This window comes from Setaria italica, chromosome VII, assembly GCF_000263155.2.
Source record: "Setaria italica strain Yugu1 chromosome VII, Setaria_italica_v2.0, whole genome shotgun sequence".
Lineage (NCBI taxonomy): Eukaryota > Viridiplantae > Streptophyta > Magnoliopsida > Poales > Poaceae > Setaria > Setaria italica.
The window spans coordinates 14,010,576-14,032,984 of NC_028456.1; the positions used below are offsets into that span (position 1 = coordinate 14,010,576).

At 42.8% G+C, this 22,409-nt stretch overlaps 2 protein-coding genes across 2 annotated transcripts; both read left to right on the forward strand.

Annotated features, from left to right (window-relative positions):
* The first annotated feature begins 3,312 nt into the window (after positions 1–3,312).
* On the forward strand, positions 3,313–17,655 carry LOC101775460 (protein MICRORCHIDIA 7). Its single transcript, XM_004975196.2, has 20 exons — positions 3,313–3,736; positions 4,230–4,307; positions 4,461–4,495; positions 4,575–4,665; positions 5,536–5,628; positions 5,717–5,801; positions 6,447–6,522; positions 6,776–6,901; positions 8,396–8,494; positions 8,577–8,678; positions 10,965–11,123; positions 11,201–11,296; positions 11,722–11,773; positions 11,859–11,970; positions 12,302–12,372; positions 13,672–14,033; positions 15,674–15,750; positions 16,331–16,406; positions 17,058–17,180; positions 17,300–17,655. Exons 1-20 carry the CDS (start codon positions 3,328–3,330, stop codon positions 17,366–17,368), a joined length of 2,391 nt encoding a protein of 796 aa, XP_004975253.1. The 5' UTR covers positions 3,313–3,327; the 3' UTR covers positions 17,369–17,655.
* Positions 17,656–20,012: 2,357 nt separating this feature from the next.
* Positions 20,013–22,408, forward strand: LOC101776544 (cysteine proteinase 1). Its single transcript, XM_004975199.4, has 4 exons — positions 20,013–20,579; positions 20,715–20,834; positions 21,550–21,793; positions 21,879–22,408. Exons 1-4 carry the CDS (start codon positions 20,067–20,069, stop codon positions 22,166–22,168), a joined length of 1,167 nt encoding a protein of 388 aa, XP_004975256.1. The 5' UTR covers positions 20,013–20,066; the 3' UTR covers positions 22,169–22,408.
* The last annotated feature ends 1 nt before the right edge of the window (position 22,409 follows it).

Genomic DNA, 22,409 nt, shown 5'->3' on the forward strand with positions numbered 1-22,409 from the left:
ATCCATCATTAGCAAATATTTACTGTAGCAACACATTGTCAAATCATGGACTAATTAGGTTTAATAGATTCGTCTCGCCGTTTAGATTCGTCTTATGTAATGGGTTTTATAAATAGTCTACGTTTAATACTCCTAATTAGTATCTAAACATTCGATGTGACGGATGCTAAAAATAAGTCAGTGGAAGAAAACGGGGCCTGAGCTTAAATTTGATTCTCCATCTCCAATTGTAGGGCTTCTTTGTCATATGAAAAATATAGGTCTCTCAATCCTATTCTTATAAGATTTGGTACTGTAGCAACATTTCGAACGTAGGATTGAGTTATAGGAAAAATAAAAGAAGCTTACCCATAGGTGTGGTTTCATAGGAAAGTTGTAGGATATGAAATATCCACTCCGACCTTGTTTCTTTTTTCACTCCACATGTAGGATAGAGGCAAACGATCGCTCTTTAAGATAGGTCAGTGCTTAATTGTAGTTTGGTGTACGTGCTCATGGTTCTTAACTTCTCATATGTATCCTTATTTCAAAATCCTGTGTTTCTATTATGATCCATCCAAACGCCAATTCCTATAATTTTTGTGTTTTAGAATCCTCTATTTTTGTTATGCAATTCTATCATATTCCTATATTTTTCTATTCATGTGTTTTTCTACACTGCCTTCCAAAGAAGCTCGTAAGGTTGCACCAATCCATAAGATGGAATGTTCAATATCAAAGGATGCCGCAGATACAAAATTAATGTTGTTTTCTTCATTTATTGGTTGGGATTCTATTGCTCCGGGCTCTTTCATGGGCATGTCCGCAAAATTCATTACTTGATAAAATGAAAAAAAAACAACATTAATTTTGTATATGTGGCATTGACATCCCTTGCTCTTCAGAATCTCCTTCAATAATCAAGTAATGGATTTTGCAGGCATGTCTGAAATATATGTTTGTTGATTGTTTATTACACTTTTAGCGGAGAGTATCGGTGTTTGTCGGAATGGAAGTGCCATCATGGGAACTTAATTAGGGTTATAATTACTACCTAAATAACTATTGTACAATTGATGATATATATTGTTGGTGAATATGTTAGCATATATAGATGTCATATGTGGACCGTGAATATCTTTTTATAGCAATTCAATCCCATAAAATTTCTTTGTTATCCCACCATTGTGCATAAAGTCTTTTGATACATGAATATAAAATTTTCTTTACTAGATTTTTTGAAAACACATCATAAGTTATTTGATACAAATACTTGCGGTACGGGTTTACTTATTTGGTTGTTACTGAGTTTAACTCTTTTTTAATAGTTTTTTTTTGAAAATATGCACTCGTTGCCGCATGTGCATATTTGCTCTAAATGTAAAATTACGACTCCACATGCGGCAAATAATTTTATATATAATTTTGTTAGTTTTTTTTGAAAATAAGCGGAGCAGTTTCTACTGGCGTGTTTGACCACCGTCCACCGATACAGGCATACATGCATCTTCGTCAACCTCCCATCCCATCTTCCCAGCGTGCTCCATCGCTTGTCGCACCAAGCCAGGTGGCCTCATACGTCCCTCTGCATGCCACATGGCAGCCCTCTACGTAGCAAGTGGCAACTGCAGTAAGTAAGAGCATCTCCAGCAGATTGCTCATCCTCCACTACCAAAACATCTTCTCTCTCCATCTCCAATAGTTACTTTTGCATTTTTTTGGTAATCACCGCTACAACAGACTACCAAAAACTAATCTCCAATACCTCCTCCCAACGCATGGACCCACACATCAAGGGGTTTTATTTATTTATTTTCCCCTCACCCAGTCACCCTTCTTCCTCCCACACCTCCCTTCTTTCTTTCTCTGCTCTGCTCAGATCCGCCGCCCCACCCGACCTCCCCCTCTTGCCGGTCGCCCCCTCCCAACCTCCACCCTCCGCCCACACCCTCTCTCGTTGACCACCCTCCCTTCTCCCTTCTCTCCTCCTGGCTCCCCTCCCTTCTCTCTTCTTTTCTCCACCGGACCGCTGCCGTCCCGACCTCCCTGCGTCGGTTGCGCCCCCTCTTGGTGGCAATGCCCGCCCACTCCTCTCCTCCCCTCACCAGCGGCGGCGCCCGCACTGACGCCAGCCCACTCCTCCCCTCCCCTCACTGGTCGTGGCCGCGGTCGCCTCCTCGCCCCTGTGTCGTCGTCCTCCCCGACGGCAGAGCTCACACGACGAGGCAGGGGTGCGCTAGCGCGAGTTGAGGTGGGGCGCGGCCGCCAGGCCCCTAGCGCAGCCCGGAGGCAGGGGCGGCTGGCGCTGGGTCGCCGACGTAGGCTGAAGATAGGGTGAGGCCGCATGGCCGTTGGGTTGCCGGCGCTGGGGTGGAGCAGCAGCGCGCGAGCGGCGCGGACATTTCCGCACGCCAAGATCAACTGCCGATAGGGGAGAGGCTTGCATTCCCCTACATCAAAGGGAGAGGAGGTGAGTTTTTGGCAATTGGTAAATTTTTTTTGGTATTAGGAAATCTATTGATAATTTGTTAGAGTTCTCTCTAGTCTTCAAAATCTCTCGAATGGTAGTTTTTTTATATCGGGAGCGGGAGCAATCCGCTGGAGAGATGCCCTCCCCTCATTCGGTTTCACTCAGCTCGGTCATCTCCGCTTCCCTAAGTTTGCGAGTCATTGACATTATGGCCCACCAAACCCGCGTGGGGACACATCGCGCATTACCAAGCCGAGGTGGCGAGAAAAGGTAAGAAAAGTTCACGCCTCCATCCTTTCCTCTTCCTAAGAGCAACTCCAAGAGTATCCTAAAAAATTCTTCCCCAAAACTATGTATTGGGGGTTCTTCCAAAAAAAATTTCCCCCAAAAGCATATCAGTCCACAACAGATCGCTAATAAATAGCCCCCAATATTTCAAACACAGGCCATGTCATCGTATTGGGCCCATTGGAAGGGACGCGCGGGTGTGCGGGAATCAGGATTGGGGGAGGAACGCCAACGCTAAAATATACGCGGTGGCAGGCTGTTTTTTAGCGTCGCTAAAAAATTGGGGAAGGTTTAGGTGGATTGTTGGAGTTCATTTTTTCTCTCTTTTTTCCTAAAAAAGGTATTGGGGGTAAGATTAGCAGTCTCTTGGAGTTGCTCTAAGGCGCTTTCCAGATTTCCAGTGCCCCTATCCGTGTGCGCCCGGCCCAGCTGCAAATAATGGACCCACATGTCGGTGACGTATGCAAATCCGGTATGCTTCTGTACCGCGTTCCGGAGCGCGTGCCGGTGCCAAATAGAAATCCGGTGTGCGTGGAGAGGAAAAAGGGTTCAAGGGAAAAGCAATAAAAAAGAGGGCAGAAAATTTACAGATGGATCCCTCGAACTTTTCGAGATCGCTCATGAGCCCACCGGTGGTGAAAACCGAGGCGGCGGAGGAGCGCGGCTCCCTGCCCCGGACGCCGGCGGCGGCCACGGCGGGGGCCAACGGCGGGGCCGCCAGCGCGTCCCCGGCGGCGGTTATCGACCTTAGCAGCAGCGACTCCGATTCCGACGGCGAGGGCGCGGGCGGGAGCGGAAAGAGGGCGCGGGGCGCGGGAGGGGGCGGCTCGGCGGGGAAGCGGGCTAGGGTTTCCGCGGCCGTCGACCTGCCCCCGGGGTTCCTCGAGCCGATACCGCTGCCACCGCCGGTGGTGCCGGCAGCCTGCGCGACGAAGCAGTTCTGGAAGGCCGGGGACTACGACGGGAAGCCGCTCGGAAATGGGGTGCCGCAGCCGTCAGGTACAATCCGATGCTAAAACCCTTCTGCATTCATCTCCCTTCGTGGAATTATTGTTCCTCTTGAAGAATTCGTGGACTTCTCTTTAATTCGGAAAATCATGCGATACGATGTCTTCAGATTTTTGCACACATTACTGCTTTCTTATTTTTGCTTCTGGACATCAATGAGTGGGGAAAGAGATAATGTCGCTGTATCTATGAGCTTGGCTATGGATTAATTACTTTTAATGACAATGCAAAATGAGTAATGGCCCTGCCAGTCATGTCTTGAGACAGGCTGGAGCATAAGTTTCCACATGCAAAGTATAGAATGATGTTTGTTGTGTCTGACGAATTTTCTGATATTAGATTTCTATATGATGAAATGCAATAAGTCACTTGTATTACAGTATTAGGGTGTTGTGTGCTGTTGCTTGTGTGCGTGATGTTTCTAGATGGGCATCTAGTTTGTCTTTCAGTGGTTATCTGTGTCCTCACCAATTTTTCATTTCAGCGTCTGGAATGGATCATGTTCGTGTGCATCCTAGGTTTCTACACTCAAATGCAACAAGTCACAAATGGGCTCTAGGCGGTATGGTCTTCCTTTCATTTCTCCTTATTCCTATCTCTTTTCAATAACATGTGGAATCAGAGTTCAGACACACCACTCAGCAATGTGTTACTGGCTTCTGTTATAGACTACTTTGATCATATTTTTTGGTTAACATGTGCTGTGATATTGCAGCTTTGGCTGAGCTGCTGGACAATTCTCTCGATGAAGTAAGCTTAAATAGAAATATTAATTGTTCTTTTTATCATTGAATCCTTTTATGGTTATTGAGTACCTATTCTTTTGAAGGTCATAAATGGAGCTACCTATGTGAACATAGACATGTTAGAGAACGAAAAAGACAGTGACAAAGAGATGTCAAGAATGCTTCTTGTTGAAGGTGCTTAACTTTGTTATACCTTGCATTAAGTTGCATTGTTGACACATATGTCGCTGAGAGGATTATTTATGTTCGCTTGATTAATCTGACTAGAAGCAATAATTTTGCTATCTGCAACAACTATCAAAATAAACATGCCTCTTTCTAAGTTCCTTTCATGCTAGTACTGAATATAAACTATTCTAAAACTTGTCTGCTGAGATAAGCGCTGATTTAAGAGTTGAGAAAATTGCTTCAAACTCTATCTTTTATGTTTTTGGATTTTAGTTCATATTAGCAGGGTGCTCATATTGCAATGGGTTTTAAATAAACAATCATTACAAGGCCATATGAATGTCATTGTGTCTCAGTGATTTCGTTGTGAGCAAAGGGATCCAACATTGGATAGGTATATGTGCGCCAAACCAGTTTGCAAAATCCTCCAATATCCTACTACCAGTTATGAAGTACCAAAGATGCAGATACTATCCTTTGACTTTGGCAGATCTCTTGACTTGTCCTGTTGACATGTTGATGTGGAGTCGGCTATACAGTATTTCATAGGATGTCATCCTCATGTGTTAGAAGTGTACATGGAATGCTGTTCTATTTTTTCTCTACTTACCAATTAAGTAGCAATAAGCTATGTTCAGCAGAGAAAGAGCTATATACTTCTATAGAACACTGTAATAGGCATATTCTTGAATGAACTCATAAATAACAATCAGCAAATTGCTATTTTTGAATTTTGACCCCGTATGCAGTGTTCAGATTGGCACATAGGAAGCCTGCAACGCAACTATCTGATGATATGAGTGGACTAGTGGAGCCACTGATAGCATTCAGATAACCATGTTATAACTGATGTTTTTCTTGTTAATTACTGTGTAGATGATGGTGGTGGCATGGACCCGGATAAAATGAGGCAGTGCATGTCCTTGGGTTATTCAGTTAAGAGCAAAATTGCTAGTACTATTGGGCAATGTAAGTTTTGAAGAATAAATTATATTTACCCATAAAATATCTGGTTAAAGTTTTTTACATTCAGTGTCCTTAATTTGTTGCCTTGTAGATGGTAATGGTTTCAAGACAAGTACGATGAGGCTTGGTGCTGATGTTTTAGTTTTCTCCCGTAGTCGTGGAAAATCAGGCAAAAGGTTCTGGTCCAGTTTATCTGACTTACAATGTAGCAACAAATATTCTTGAAGATGCCTGTTCTCATGATTATTGTGTAGTATTATAAACCATAATCTGTATTTGCCTATTTGGACAAAAGAGGAGACAGAAAACACTTTAGTTTGTTTGGTTTATATGATCTTTTTTTTTGTGTGGATGGTTTACATAATCTTGATTGCACAGCAATATATCTGTTTAATTTTGATGGCTGTTCAAGTTTGATACGGAGTGAAATGTATGGTGGATTTTACTGTCAATATTTTTGGAGAATTTTCCAATTCCAGTGACTAACACATACAATTAGAAGCAACTTAGATTGGCTATATCAAATTGGCATATGTAGCTTAATTTTACTAACACATGATAAGAAGCAGTGGTAAGAGAGAGTAAAAAACAACACATATGGAGTACTTTGTAGTTGGATGAATATGTAGACTGCATTCATATGGCATTTCTAGCGTTTAAATGGTTAGGATTCCAGTAAATGACTCATGGTTCTTTTCCTTTTCAAACTAATTAGTTACATTTTTTTTGCTATGAACTTGTATTTTCTTTTACTTTGATTCATTTTGAGTTTTGTCAACAAACTTAAACCTTTTTACTTATTACTTTTGGTTGACATGAAGGCCTACTCAAAGCATTGGCATGCTATCTTATACATTTCTTAGGAGCACTGGCAAAGAGGACATAATTGTTCCAATGGTAGTATCTCTTTCTTCATGAATTATTCAATATGTTCTTAGAAATCACTGTATTAGTTGTCTTCTGAATATATTTTTGACAGACCTAGGTCGTTGTTTGATTATTATTTACTATGAGGAATAATTTGCTGGACATTTAGTGTGCTGTATCTAGAAGTTGGCAGGCAGTCCTTTTATTTTGAGGCACGTGATCAGCTTCTTGATCTTAAATAGACCAGTACTATCTGACTTTGTATTTTATTGCGCATTTTCAGATTGATTATGAATATAAACAAGGATGGGAAAGAATGGTCCGAACTACATCGGATGATTGGAACACAAGCTTACGTACAATCATTGCATGGTCTCCATATTCAACTGAAGCAGAATTACTTGAACAGGTATAGTTGATGCCATGTACGATTGTACCGTGCAGTTTCTCAAGCATCACCTTTTCCTGGTGCTTGCTTTAGAGAAAAAGAACATCGTCTATCTAACTTTGTTGGATAAAGTACTACTGTGATTGCTTGTTAACGCAATAATACTTAGGAGTAGTTGGCCCTATTGATGGTCAAATAATGTACAAAACAAAGGTTCGTAAGGCATCTAGGTGATTATGCATATCTCGCCACAAGTCCCTAGTTACAGCTTGTCACCATAGGACACCCTAGAGCCTTAAGAACCTTGTAGGAAACTATTAGTGTGCTTGAGTCAAAAGTATTGGGTTCATTTTTTTTCGAGACGAGGCTCAACCCCATCTCCATTTCAACAAACAGAAATAAAAGTAGTGGATTCATGATGTACATTGGCTGTGGAATTGTATCTAGAGAAAAATGCAAAGACACTCTCCCTGGAAGTCACTTCAAGATGGAAATACTAAGCCTACTTAAGCTCCAGCTTTGGTGCAAATCCCTGTGAGGCTGCTTAGGCGATCCAGTGTCAGTAGTTCAGCTGTGATTACCTTGGATGCTCATGTAAGATGCCAACATGGAAGCTGGGGAGTGGTTGAGGGTTTAACTATGAACTAGGTCCCACAAGACTTAACGCTTGGTGTTCATGGAGGGAACATTGTCTACACATCTGATATGGTGGGCTCTAGTGCTTAGTTACATCCTCCCCAATTCCCTTTCGGTGTTGGCATACTAGCATGTGGCATCCTATGTGGATGATTGGAAGTGGCATCTACCCTTTGGGGAGGTTTTGAACTGGTGTCGAGTTGTACCCTCCACCCCAGAATACAAGCACTTTTAGGATTTAGGACAGATTAAGCATGAAGGTAAAAATGTGCCCCTCATTTATCAGCCAGCTGTTTAGTTAATCTAGACCATAGATAGCAGTTTCAATTTGACTGCACAGATTACAAGCTTCCTTTTTTTGCGCCACAAATTGTTCCTGCCAATCAGAGTGCAAGCATGTGAATTGATTCACTCGTCAATCAGAACGACAAGGTGGGCCCGAGGATCAATTAATTGTAAGTGGTGTTGGGAATGTTGAATTCCCAGGGACAAATTTTGAGCGCTTTAGAAGGTTGTATTCTGGGATGGAGGGAGTAGAATGGTACGTAGCAAGGTATTTGCATCTTGAAGTGACATCTACATGATATTTGCAATTTTTCCTTGAATTTTATAATCATTCTTTTTAGAGCATGCTTTGTTTCATTGGAAGCGTCCTATTATTTATTCTTTTTCCCTATGACTGTATATTATGATGTATTTTCAAGATTAATTTGGAATACCAAAATATTGTAAAAAAGCTAAATGATATGAAAAACTGTCAATCTGTTTTCTGGAGTGCCACGATCCATCAAATTTTGGGCCTCTAATTTTTTAATTGTATGTGTTTTATTTTACTTTTAGCATGCACTACATTTATAGTATTCTAAATGGCCACTGCAGTTTAATTCTATGAAAGAACAAGGGACGCGTATTATTATTTACAATCTTTGGGAGGATGACCAAGGGGACTTGGAACTTGATTTTGATGCTGATGTACATGTAAGTTCCATTGTCCAAAGACTGTGCCACCATTCTAGTTAAACAGCTCCTCTGTGATTTCTAGTGATGTCTCACATGGCAGGATATTCAACTCAGAGGTGGTAACCGTGATGAGAAAAATATCCAGATGGCAAACCAGTTCCCAAACTCCAAGCATTACCTCACATACAGGCATTCATTGAGGGTAAGCTTGATGTATGCATACACAATTTGGTAGTAAATTTTATTGAAGTCATGTATAAAATTGATGTCTGGTAGTCATAAATCTCAGCACTTTTTTTTTGCTATTAGTCACGAAATAGTGTTTCCATTTCAACAATTTATTTTATGTTAGATTTTATTTTAACTCAAAACTGTACTTTAGTGCATCCCCCTTTTTTACTGATTTAGCAGTGACTTGGTCAGTTCAGTTCTGATTAAATGAAACTGGACATCAAATGCTTACCTTACGTTTCTGCTGTGTGCAAATCGTGAAAACCTGGTGCTTCTGTTCTAATTGATGTGTCAATAATTCCTTTTATGGTATCTTGTAAAATAAGAAGTCTTAGGATTCTGTGCATGAAATTTTATGTACATTGATGGTTTCTGGCATGTTCACTAAGGTGACAAGGCAGCGTGCAGTGCCCGATCACCATTACACTGCCCAGTGCATAAGGCATATCGTGTAGAGGACAGACATACATTTCAACCTGGCACTGCAGTAAATCTAATCAGCATTTAGTACTACTGCATATGATGGTGTTTGATTAGTTATCCGTTTGTTTCACCCAGGAGTAGCTTAATGTTGTAGTAAGCACAATAGCATGCACTATGCTGCAGTAGTTAACTATCTATCATCAGCATCGCACTGTAGCACATATGTGTACACCAGCAAAAGAAAGAAAAAAAAGCTGAGCAGAAAAACAAATGCATAGGAATGACAGAATGCATACACACGGACATGTTTGTATGAGGGAAGGGTATACACAGATTTGAATGTCGAGGCAGAGGAGTCGAGCACGAGGATGGCGGCATGAGGCTAAGCAGCAGATGGAGGCTTGGAGGAGTGTAGGAAGACTTGTTTTGGCCCCTTTTTCCTTCGCTTCCTACTTATGCTATCTGGTTTGCATTCATGCTCCTGTTAGCACTTGTGAACTGCTTTTGCCCTGAGGTCATGCCATAACACACCTTACTGATGCATTATGCACATGGTTGATACCATATGCATGCAAGCTATGTATCATCGATACCTGATATAGGTACGCCGACACAGTGATATGGTGATGCCTGAAAAACAAGGATACGCTGATACGGCGAATAATAATATATTTAAATTAACTGCATTATCAGATCCTCAGAGAATTCAACAGTCAAGAACAGCCACAATTCTTATGCATTTCCTCCCACAAACTTCATCCCTGGACCATTCCAGCAAGAGAATCAATCGGTACCTCTTCAAGTCTTGACCTTACGTGCGACAAAGCAGCTTTAGAGTACGATGTCTCGGCTTCATGATGCTCCAGCAGCTTTACTCCAGCTATCGGCACATGCTTTGGAGAACTGATTTTTCTTGTACCGCGGCTTCGGGTCCCTGTGGCGGCGCTCGCTCTCAGCAGCAAACGTGATCCCAATGGCAAGGCTACCAAGGGATGGCACTCGCTAGCTCCCCGCATGTGCTCACAGGTTGCAGCTGCTCTCGCTAGCAAGGGGCAGCCGGGAAAGTGGTGGTGGTGGCAGCGCACGAGCTAGGAGACGAGGGAGTAGAGAGGATGAGTTGTGTGGTGTGCTGTGTACCTGTGGGCCAAATGGTGCTGGGCTTTGAAAAATGGTTTAGCTGGGCCAACGCATCGGGGAGGAATACCGGGCCTATGCACAGCATATCGATAATTACTTGTTTTATTTTTAAACCGTATTTTTCTGTTACTTCCCGATACTTGTATCGGGACATATCGCCGTATCCCGCCGTATCTGATATGGGTACGGCACCCTTCCTGCCGTATTGGTGATTCATAGCATGCAAGGCAAGTCAGGGCCATGGCTAGAGATCCTGGACACCTAATCGATCCTTAATAACCATGAACTCTGGGCATAAAGGAATTGAACATAACTAAAATATCAGGTTTATTACGTGCCCAAGCATGGGCATTTGATCAATTTAACTGTTTGCAGCTTTATTGAGACTCAAAGTACTCTCATGTTCTCTTAGTACTGCTGATTGCTTAGAAGCAGCAGCTCGAGTTTATGCAGTTTTATGTAGGATATAGTATTACAGTAGCCCCTTAAGTTTTGTTTGCAGATCAGCATAGTTTTTAGAATACATAAAGATGGTTTAAGTGCATCTTTACAATGCAGAACTATTTTCCTGCTTTGCATTCTCCTTGGTTGATAAATCATAATTTATCAGCATGTTATTCAAAAGATGTTAGCTTCAGTCTTAATTGGTGTTGCCTTTAGATATGCTTGCTAAGAATGGCTTGTAAATTTTTTGCAGAGTTATGCTTCAATTTTGTATCTGCGACTTCCAAATTACTTCCAAATGATTTTACGTGGAAAAGAGATTGAACACCATAATATTGTGACTGATATGATGCTGAAAAAAGAGGTTACATACAGGCCAGTGGCACCTAACGGACATCCAAAGGATTCAAATGTAAATGACTATGACTGAAGACATTTTTTCTTAATGCCGTTGATGTATTGGTAACTCATTGGAGATCTTTGTTGCAGATGGTAGCTGATGTAACCATTGGGTTTGTAAAAGATGCAAAACATCACATTGATGTTCAAGGATTTAATGTATACCACAAGAACCGCTTGATAAAGGTATTATTTTTCTTTTGTAGTCCTGCTGCCACTATAATTATTGGTTTCTCACTGTTCTGGTATATTTTTTGATGTATCAATGGTCAGTAATGCTGGTAGAACAGATGCTTGGTTAGTTATCAGTATTATGTAAAAGAGAAAAAATTCCTTCAATACACTCAATAAATCTCCCATCTGCAACTGCATGCTGGCCTATATACCTTTGATTCATAAACCGGATGTTCCATCTTTGTGGCCATTTTCTTGTAAAATAGGGTGTCATTTAGTAAAGATGAAATTTATTGTTTACTCTGAATAGTACTAGTGATTGATTGGCCTCACTCACTCAATGGTGTTTACCTGTATTCTGTATTTCTGTTTCTAACATACTTCATGGTAGTACTTCACATGGTGTTTATCGATTTGTTAACGTAAGTGTTTTTTAGCCTTTCTGGAGGGTGTGGACTGCTGCAGGAAGTGGTGGCCGTGGTGTCATAGGTAGGCCCTCTTCCTTGCTTTGGTATTTTTAGTCTTTTATTGTATATTGAGTTCAAAATCTAGTAATGATCAATTTACACTGCAGGTGTACTTGAGGCAAACTTCATAGAGCCAGCTCATGATAAGCAGGACTTTGAGCGCACAACACTTCTGGCAAGACTTGAAGCACGCTTAGTTCAAATGCAGAAGGATTACTGGTACATTTTGCTATTATTTGTCTTCGTTCATCGTGTGGCTGTTTGGTATAATAATACATTAGTAGTAAGGGAACGTTTGGATGGACGCTTGAGTCCACCCATCATTTGGTTGCCTGACCCAGTGCTGGCTTTGCTAGCTGTGTTCTGGTCAAATCACGGGCAAACCAGCTATAGCGAAATCGGGCGCCAATTTTCTAGTGAGTTCACTCTTTGGTGGGCAAGTGGGGCGATTCCGAACTACTTCCTCGTTTGTGCACCTTTTGGCAGACCAAGTTTTATGGAGTGTCAGTCTTGTTCTCAACATTTATCTTCCTCTGTTTCTTTCTGATAGGTCAGGGAATGCTCATCGGATAGGATATGTTGCGCCGCGACCTGGCAGAATCTCTGAGTCAGGAGAGGGAGGTAAATAATGGGATAATTCTGGATTTGACTATGCTGTGACTTGCTGCGAGCATTTTAGTTTACTAATTCTGTACATACTTAGTTGTTACTCCGTCCCAAATTATTAGTCGTTTTGATTTTTCTAGGTTTATACATTTTACTATGCATCTAGACATAATATATATCTAGGTGCATAGCAAATTCTATGAATTTAGAAAAGACAAAACGACTAATAATTTGGGACAGAGGGAGTAGTTAGGAACTTTATAACTTGTTGACTCCCATTGCTTTGGAGTGATTAGAAACAGAGCCACTTGTCTTGGGCCTCTAAACTTTTGGCTTTTCTCCTGCTTCCTTTTTTGGTTGTGAGCACATTGGTTCTCTTTTGGTTCCTCAACTTTTATATCTAGATTTTTTATTTTGCTCCCTTCATTCAAGCAGTTGAGCAGTTGTTAGATCTGCAGACTTTGTGCCACTCACAAGTGGGCTCAGACTACTTGTTTGTGACAGACATCTCTGTTGGGCCAGGGGTAGGTATAGCTACCAAATTAGCTCCCATCGAATGGTAAAAGAAACAGTTGTCTGGACTTAAACTATCAAAGTTGTGCCTCTAAATTATAATAACCTAGTACGCCCTCCGATTCGAAATATTTGTCACCGTTGACTTTTCCTTGCAATGTTTGACCATTCATCTTATTCAAAACTTTATTGTAAATATACAAAAAGATAAGTTATGCTTAAAATACTTTTCATGACAAAGTAAGTCACAAACTAAATAAATGATACTGACATAATTTTCTGAATAAGATGAATGGTCAAACATCGTGATCAAAAGTCAATAGTGACAAATATTTCGATATGGATGTAGTATCAGTCATGCCAAAAAATGCATGAAATAGAGATACTACTTAGTATTGTTGCCCACATATTGGAACTTGCAAGAGAGTTTTGAGGATCATCAATGTAAAACATAAACTATTCTTGTAAAACAACAAATAATGAAAATAGCAGCAAAAGCCTTTGTCCTAACTCCCAAGCAAATTGGGGTAAGCTATTTGAGGACTATTGTAATGGAACTAATTTTTTCTTCTTTGAGCAAATTTTCTTTGCCATTTCTTAGAGTTTGCATTAATTGTTCTTCTTTTCATGCACTAACCTCAAATCCAACAACCACTTTAATTACAATATGATTTTGTATGACATCTTTATCGTTTTTGTTTGAATTTATTTTACATATGTGTAAGGTAGCGCAACAAATTATACAGTTTATTGCATATTGAATAATCAGAAGCATGACAATTTTCTCTCCTATTTTGACAGAAATTTTTCCTGAAAACACCACTAGTGCACAACCATCACCCTATTGTTCTGGGAAAGGCTACACATATTTGAAAGATTTCCACAATAGTAAAAAGAGTGGGAAGGCTGGCACATCATTTGGTATCCAGCAGAGAGCTGAGAAGTCTGCAAGGACTAAACGATCTACAAAGTCAGTACTACATGGGCTACCTGATAGCGATGACAGTGATTCTGAGTTTGTGGGCACTCCGTCATCAAGGTCAAGATCTCACATCCTTAATATAAACCAAAAATCATTTCAAAATGGCAGTATTGGTTTGACAACACCTCAATCCAGTGGACTCACAGAAAGAGAGAGAGTCAGAACTGAGTCACAGTCAATGGTAATTTTCTTCTGCTAATGTTCAATTATACCAGCCTACATGCTTAATTTCCTATTTGCAAATGATAACTGGGGCCATGGTGTGCTAGAGCATTATGATTTATGCAGCTTTCAAGAGTTTTTCTTATTGTATTAAGCATGGAAGCTTCTTACCACTTTTTTCCATAATAACCTGTATCCTCCTATGTCTTTGCTTTGTGTTGATTCCTCTATGGTCTTTATCTTTTTGCATTGCTTTAGCTGGGTTTAGGTGAAATGCTAGTTTTCTTTTAGTTTGGTAATATAAACTGCACAGTTAAGTGTAAAATTTATAATCTGGGTTGGTCCATATTTTCTTGCTGAATCGCACATGGCTGGCTGTAGTGCCTGACAGCTATTTCTGCCATAAAAGGTATTAGAAAATTTTTGGAACAAGTAGTAACATTCCTCTGATGGAATAGCTGCGATATCAAAATTCTACAAGAGTAAGTAAATATGGATTGATGCACGCAGGTGTTTATGCCCTGGCGTGCGCACATTCCGGGCTGTTCGATCGGTAACTGTGAGGTCCAATGTGAGATCAAACTGTGAGAAAGGGCCTCTACCCTAGTGGTTAGAGCAGGTTCGATTCCCCGTGGGAGCGAATTAAATGGGGCTGGATTAAAATAAAGGTTACTCACTGGTTCCCTTGGTTGGCAACCGACCTGTGGTGGGCAAGGCCCTCGTGTAAGGGGCTAGTCGTGGGTTGGGCCTCAAAGCACGGGTAAAGGCCTATACCACAGGGGGCGGCATCTCCATGTATGAGGGGGGCCAGCTCTCGTGACCTTTCTTGGCCGGGCTCCGGTTGAGCTCTTCTTAGTGAAATACTGTGGGGGCAGTGGTTTTCCCCCACCAGCCGAGTTTTTTTTTCCCCAACCATTCACTTCTTATCCTTTCAGCCTTAACCTTTCTCCCACTGTTTCGAACCGTCGCCCCGCCATTCTTCCTTCGATTCGTGCTCGCTCGCCCAGCTTCGGTGCGATGGCGGACTCCGACAACCCCAAGCGAGTTATTGAGGTTAGCGCTTATAGGGTTTGTTGGTTTGGGATTATGGTTTTCGGGGTTTGTATTTTGGGTTTTTTTTTGGGGGGGTTGGTGGGTGGGGATTAGAGGATGGTCGTGGGGCTGGCCCGGCGGTGGTGATGGGTGCTGGCCGGTGGGGCAAGGCGGCGAGGGTGCCGCCGGCTGGGCAGCGGAGGACGGCCAGTGGGGAGACTGATTGTGGGTTGTGGGTGGCGTGGCTGACGGTGATGGCGGCATGGCGCCACCGGCCGGGCAGGGGTGGGGGCCAGTGATGACGGGGCAGTCCTGGTTCATTGAACCTGGACCGTGTGGTGGAGGCCAGCGGTGATGGAGCAGTTATATGCGCAGGCACTAGTTGAGTCCTTATTTAGTTATATGCCATGTGAATTAATGGATTCAGGTACATTGTTTTCCTCATTTATATGGTATTGCAGTCCTATATAACCTGCTTGATATAAAACTTATTTGCTGTTAACTGCTGATAATATTCACTGAGCTTCCAAATTTTTACGTGGCACTCATTGCTACTTGCCTACTTTATAATTATTGATTATCTTGTCAAGGCATCATAATTTAATCTGTCTGATATTTACTACCCAGGACCCAAATGCAACTATTGATGAGTATGAGGCTGTTATCAAGCAATTAAGGGATGAAAACTCATCACTAAAGGAAAGGTAAATATCAGCAGGTTTAGCTTCTATTTTTCTTGTTACATGGCAACCAACATAGTTACTGTATGTGGATGACCTTTGATGGGATTTAATCAAAGATCGAAGTATCAGATTGATCATATTGTCACTTTCTTACCATACTCCAAGTTGTGCAACTGTTGAGAGAATGACCTTAAAATGTAGCAACAAGTTTGTGTAATTGAGTTAAGGGATTGCTTGCTCAAATGAGGTATAATATCAAGAGTCATGTATAAGAGATTATGATGGTCCACATCCCACATTCAGAAATTAAGACTTAAATCTGACAATGGATTTGTACTATATACCAGTTCTTTTGATCTTTTAGTTAGGAGAGGTATGTACTTTTATGAAAAAGATGAGGGCAATGAGATGCATACCTAGAAGCGCATTTTGAAGGAAAACCTAAGATTTCCATTCAAGTAAGCAACAATGTCTATTTGACCATGATAACTTGGTAGCTGGAACTACCAAACCAGCATGCTTGCAATGTATCAACGATATTACAGTTTACTGAGTTGCAGACTTGCAGTATGGTGGCTTGTTAATGGTGTTCTTTCCTTAGATTATCAAAGGTGGAAGAATCGATGCAGCAAGAACTGGTGATGGAGCGTGACAAGAATAAGTCTCTGACAGAGAGGGTACGCCCTTCTGTCTTTTCTGCTTGACCTAGAAAAACAAGAGTCTGCCCGCTCTATTGCAGTGAATGCAGGGTTTAGTTTTGTTGCCTGTTAGTGTCTTGAAATGTTCTACCCATCCATCTAAAATGTAGGTTGTTTAGTTTTGTCCTATGTCAAACTTATCTGATTTTGACAAAGTTTATAGAAAAGTATATTAACATCTATAATACCAAATAAAATGCCCTAACAAGTTCCATGGTGGATTTAACGAAACTGATTTGATGCTGCAGATGTTGGTTCATTTTTTCTGTAAACTTGGTCAAAACTAGAGAAGTTTGACTTGACAAAACTAAGATAACTTATATTTCGGTATGGAGGGAGTACCACTAGATTCTGTGTTTACATGCCTGAGCCTGACACACGTGCTTGGTAGCCATAGTTTGCTCTTCCACCTTACAATTTACAAATTCATTGTTTATCTGTGTTTGGTCAGTAAGATAACCGACTATCTTTCTATATTACCTAAATCCATGACGTGATCAGTGACTGCTTGCTAGCAGCACCTATGAGTATTTGTGCTTATCGTATCCTTTACTTTGCTCCATAAGAATACATTTTGCTCCTGGGATAATATATTTTGCTCGCCCCTTATCTATTCGTTTTACCTTCCAGGTGGAGGATTTGCAGAGACAACTTGTGTCTGCAACCAAGGAACAAGAAGCACTGATTGACATATTCTCCGAAGAAAGAACCCGTCGAGACCTAGAAGAGGACAGCCTGAAGAAGAAACTGAAGGTGAGTGAACAAACTGTGACAACAGTTCCCTGTGTGGCATGTCGCAGCAACGCCTGACTCTTTTCTTTCTCGTCTCTTATTACATTTCGTTTCAACTTGCATTGTTTCCTCTTTGGCAGGAAGCATCTCTCACCATACAGGACTTGCTGGAGCAACTGAACAACGCCAGGAAAGGCCGCAAATTTTGAGGAAATAAACTAGCAGCATCGCTACCCTTTCACTAACTAGTGGAAGCCGTCGTAGGGGGCAGGGTTCTCCTCCATGGTTTGCTTGCCTCATTGTTGGTTTAGAGTTGAGGATTAGCTACACCATCGTCGTGCACCTGATCGTCGTCTGGATCATCTCGTGTCGTGTACAGCGGACAGCCAAGTAGTAGTGACAACCAAAGGGCACATCATGGTGTACCGGCAGTCAGTGGTTACCCTGAATAAACCCCTTGCTTAGTTATCTCAATTCGTTCTGTTAATATCATTCATGCATGCGTCGAGTCGTTGCCAGTTTCTGTGCGCTAGTGCTGGCTTAGACTTGGTGCATAGTACTTTGTAGCATTGGCCAATTGTGGGTTTGGACGACCAGGTTGCATCTTACAAGTCTTGGATCTCAGCAGCGCACCTTGCATGCGGGCAAGTGTAGGCACGGTAAATGATGCCGAGATCCGTAGTTTACGCTTAGATTTGAAGACGGGTAGTGTATTACAGTGGCTTGAACGTGCTTTGCCTAGGGTATAACAAGGTTAGTAAAGGCCAGATTCGGTCAACGTGCTTCTCTTTGAAGTTTGAACTAGTAGTAGTACAAAAAACTAAACCACTGTATAACGTTGATATGGATCTAGAAGAACCGTACGCGTAACTGCCGTAGCATCCAAAAGTCGATAGATAAAAATAGGACACTAAAAAAAATTACCAAAATGCAAAGCCAAGAACCGGAGCACCTTTCGGTTGCGTAGGAGTTAGCAGAGATTGGCAGAGAATAGTGTTCAATTCTATGTAAATCCCTCTATCCATGATAAGTGAAATCGCCTTGTCCCCTTTTTATTGGCGGGTCCGATGGTTTGTTCAATTCAAGGGCCCAGCAATAAACCATAGAAGCACCAAAATAATGGAACCTATTGATCCCTCATCTCTCGTTGACTCGCTATTACATGAATCGAAACATAGCCAATCGATTACACTGATCCCTCATCTCTCGTTGACTCACTCTTACATGAATCGAAATATAGCCAATCGGTTACACGAAGTGACTCTGAGCTCAAAACAACTTGAATCTGAATGAAAACCATTACCCGAAATAAGACCATGCCAAACTAGCCAACTGGCCGAAGAGACTGCGCGGCAAGCCGGCAACCATAATGCTGGCTCCGCATGAAGACGTTCCAATCAACAAGGAGGCGGATCGGAGCTGCTGTCGAGTCGCAGGAAGAGTAGAGTGGCAGCAACGACATCCGGAGACGCATGGACGCCGGCCGAATACTCCACACGCGCACAGACGAGCTCGCTTGCGATGAGATTCTCGCTTGGCACCGTACGGCCGGTCGTCTTCCTCACAGGGCTGGCTGACACTGGCAATAGTCCGCTTCGGTTTGGATCAACGATGACTCGACGAGCCGAGTCGATGTCGACCTGGATGATGACCACAAGCAAAGCAACGTTGCGTGGCGGTGGATGACAATGTGGGCCAAAGCCTGGGCCTGGGCAACGTCGACATCCTACGTGGCTGGCTGGCTGTGGACCGGACCCACAGCCCCGCAGACACGTGTCCACGTGGATCTCGCGTCCGCGCGCGCAGAGCAGCACGAGCCGTCTGATTGGTTCGGCGAGCATTCTTTCTCTTGGCTTCTTTTGTCTTTGACCGGCACACACTGGTAGTATACTGCTTAGAGTGCTAGGTGCCCTACCCGTCGGAGATTCTATACGGCAATTCTGACTTGTACGCTACTGTGAGTGGCGACGCCCTGGTGGATCAGGATTTTCTGCCTACCACTTCATGTGGTCACGTGTTGTGAGATTCTTTGGAAGTTCACAACCTCCAATCATTGTGAAGCACATCAGATAACATTAACGAAACCTAGACGATGGATGTTTGGTATTATTTCCAAGACAAAAAAAAAGGTATTATTTTTTTTTCTCTTTCCACTCTTTTCTAGGGCTATTAGACCTTGCTTGATTCATGGTCATGGCACGACAGAAATCACAAATGAGTAGCAGAACTCATGGATGCAGCTAGCAAGGGGAAGAGTAGAGAGTGCTTGTGACAAAATTAAAACACGTCGCTTATGTTGCTTTGGCATGTTAGTCCCTCCGCAACAGTTTAATCTCATCAAAATTTACTTTTGTTAAGAGCAATATATTCCTTGAAAATAACCATTGGAGAAGCAATGGGAGAAGAAAACTTGAAGCCTACTATATATGTTATAGTTATGGTGAGCGTCACTAAATATTAGATCTTCACAACAAGATCTTCACACTTTCAACAGATTTATGTGTTAAAAAGATAGTAATAAAGTTCATATTCTTCAAAATACTCAAAAACCATAAAATTAATAGAAAATACTTTGCACACGATGTCAAAGTAGTAAATTATTTGGTATCTTCTCCGTTTATACAATGTAAGAGCAGTAGTAGACAAAAATATCACCTTGCAGACTTACATCCAGTGGGCTACATGTCGCTCTCCAAGTTACCATTAACATCCTTATCACAGCATGGATAATTTGATACAACAATTATACACAAATCCTTGATGGCAATTGTCTCCACGCAACCGCATCCAGCGAGGCGACCACGCAAGCAAACACCCCCCCGAGCTCAAACCATAAATAACGCCCCGAGGCGGTAACCACTCCAACGCCACAGCCGCCAAAAAAATATCCTACCAGTCAACAGTACCATGGCTCGCCGCCGCCTCCGCCTCCTCGCCAGCGCCGCCCTCCTCCTCGTCGCCGTCTTCTCCGCCGCGGCGCTCTGCTCGGCGGAGCCGGACGACGCCTCCGCCGCCGCGGAGGACCCGCTCATCGAGCAGGTGGTAGGGGACGGCGCGGCGGACGACGAGCTGGAGATGGAGCTGAACGCGGAGGCGCACTTCGCCAGCTTCGTCCGCCGGTTCGGCAAGTCCTACCGCGACGACGGCGAGCGCGCGCACCGGATGTCCGTGTTCAAGGCCAACCTCCGCCGCGCGCGGCGCCACCAGCGGCTCGACCCCACGGCCGTCCACGGGGTCACCCAGTTCTCCGACCTCACCCCCGACGAGTTCCGCCGCCAGTTCCTCGGCCTCCGCCGCTCCTCCGCCCGCGACCTGCTCAAGGGGTCGTCGGCGCACCAGGCGCCCATCCTCCCCACCGACGGCCTCCCGACCGACTTCGACTGGCGCGAGCACGGCGCCGTCGGACCCGTCAAGAACCAGGTCCGCTGCCGGCGGCCTAGTTTTGTTTCTATCTTTCTCTTTCTCTCTGCGGGATTCAATCCAATTGATTGGATTCGATCGATAGGCATAGGTCGTCGATTTGATTTGGCTTGATCTGGATTTCTTTGGATGCAGGGCTCGTGCGGGTCGTGCTGGTCCTTCAGCGCGTCGGGGGCGCTGGAGGGGGCGCACTACCTCGCCACCGGCAAGCTCGAGGTGCTCAGCGAGCAGCAGATGGTCGACTGCGATCACGAGGTATCCACAAGAGACTGCTCCTCGTCGAATAGCTATCGTTAATCAACTAGTGAAATTTCACTTTGAATTCTAGCTCTCACTCTTGTTCTCTTGGACTAAAAGGATGATGCAAGAATATTCCTTTGGGTTATCTTGTTGCCTTCTGCTGGGATGTCATTTTCTGGGTTTCCTCTGTTCTGGTTGGTGGGGGGGAAACAGAAGGTCCTCAACACAGAAAGTAGGAAATTATGAAGAAAATTGATAAAGATAATTTTTTTTACTATAGAGGACTATCAGAAAGTTGCGATTTGTTTACGCACCAAATTGTTAGCTTGGATCTTATCCATTTAGTGGTTGTATAAAGTCAACTACATGTGGTTGGCCATTGGCCGCAAGAAACTTCTCCTAGGTTGCAACTTGCAAGTCCAAGGCACCAGCAGCATCAAGCATCTTCTAATGTCTTGTTTCAGTTGTTCTAACAGTTCACTTCTTATGAATGGAAGTGTGTAATTTTTCAAGGGTTTGAAAACTTGCTAATTCTTGGTCTGTTTTTTTTGGACCATCCAACAGGTCTGATAGTATTGTAATTTTAAGCTATGTACTTGCAACTTTTAGATGATTCAGAGAAATAATTTCAAGCGACAAAAAACTAGGAAACTGTTGGCCTTCTTAGCTTTTATCCCCTGCTGGCTCGCATATCTGATTTCTGTGCTCTGTTGCTGTCTTGAATTTGCAGTGTGATCCGTCAGAACCACGCTCATGCGATGCAGGATGCAATGGTGGCTTGATGACAACAGCTTTCAGCTATCTACAGAAATCTGGTGGCCTAGAGAGTGAGAAAGATTACCCTTACGCTGGGACTGGCGGCACCTGCAAGTTTGACAAGTCCAAAATTGTAGCCCAAGTGAAAAACTTCAGTGTTGTATCTGTGGATGAAGACCAAATTGCTGCTAACTTGGTTAAACATGGTCCACTTGCAAGTAAGGATAAAAAAATTTCATCGTTGCATTCCTAAATTAGCCTATGAATATCATGAACACACTGATGATATTTTCTGTCCTGCAGTTGGTATCAATGCAATTTTCATGCAGACATACATTGGTGGTGTTTCGTGCCCATACATTTGTGGAAGGCATCTTGACCATGGTGTTCTCCTAGTTGGCTATGGATCTGCTGGTTACGCACCAATCCGCTTCAAGGAAAAGCCCTATTGGATCATCAAGAACTCCTGGGGCGAGAACTGGGGTGAGAATGGTTACTACAAGCTCTGCAGGGGTCCATTCGTGAAAAACAAATGCGGTGTTGATTCAATGGTTTCTACGGTCACTGCCATCCACCCCTCTAAGAAGGAATAGGATCTGATTAGTCCTCGTTTGTATATACCATTGCATATGTTATGATCTTTGCTAGAACACATGCAACCAAGGGCCATCATATGGAATTATGTGAAACTGTTTTCGATGGCTGTATTGTATGTTTGGGTTAAGTTATTGTGGATGTTTGTCACACCAGAATAATTATTCGGGCATCAGTAGCTACGTGTTATCATTGGTAACGTTTGCAATATGGTAAATATATGAACATTTTATGAAAAAT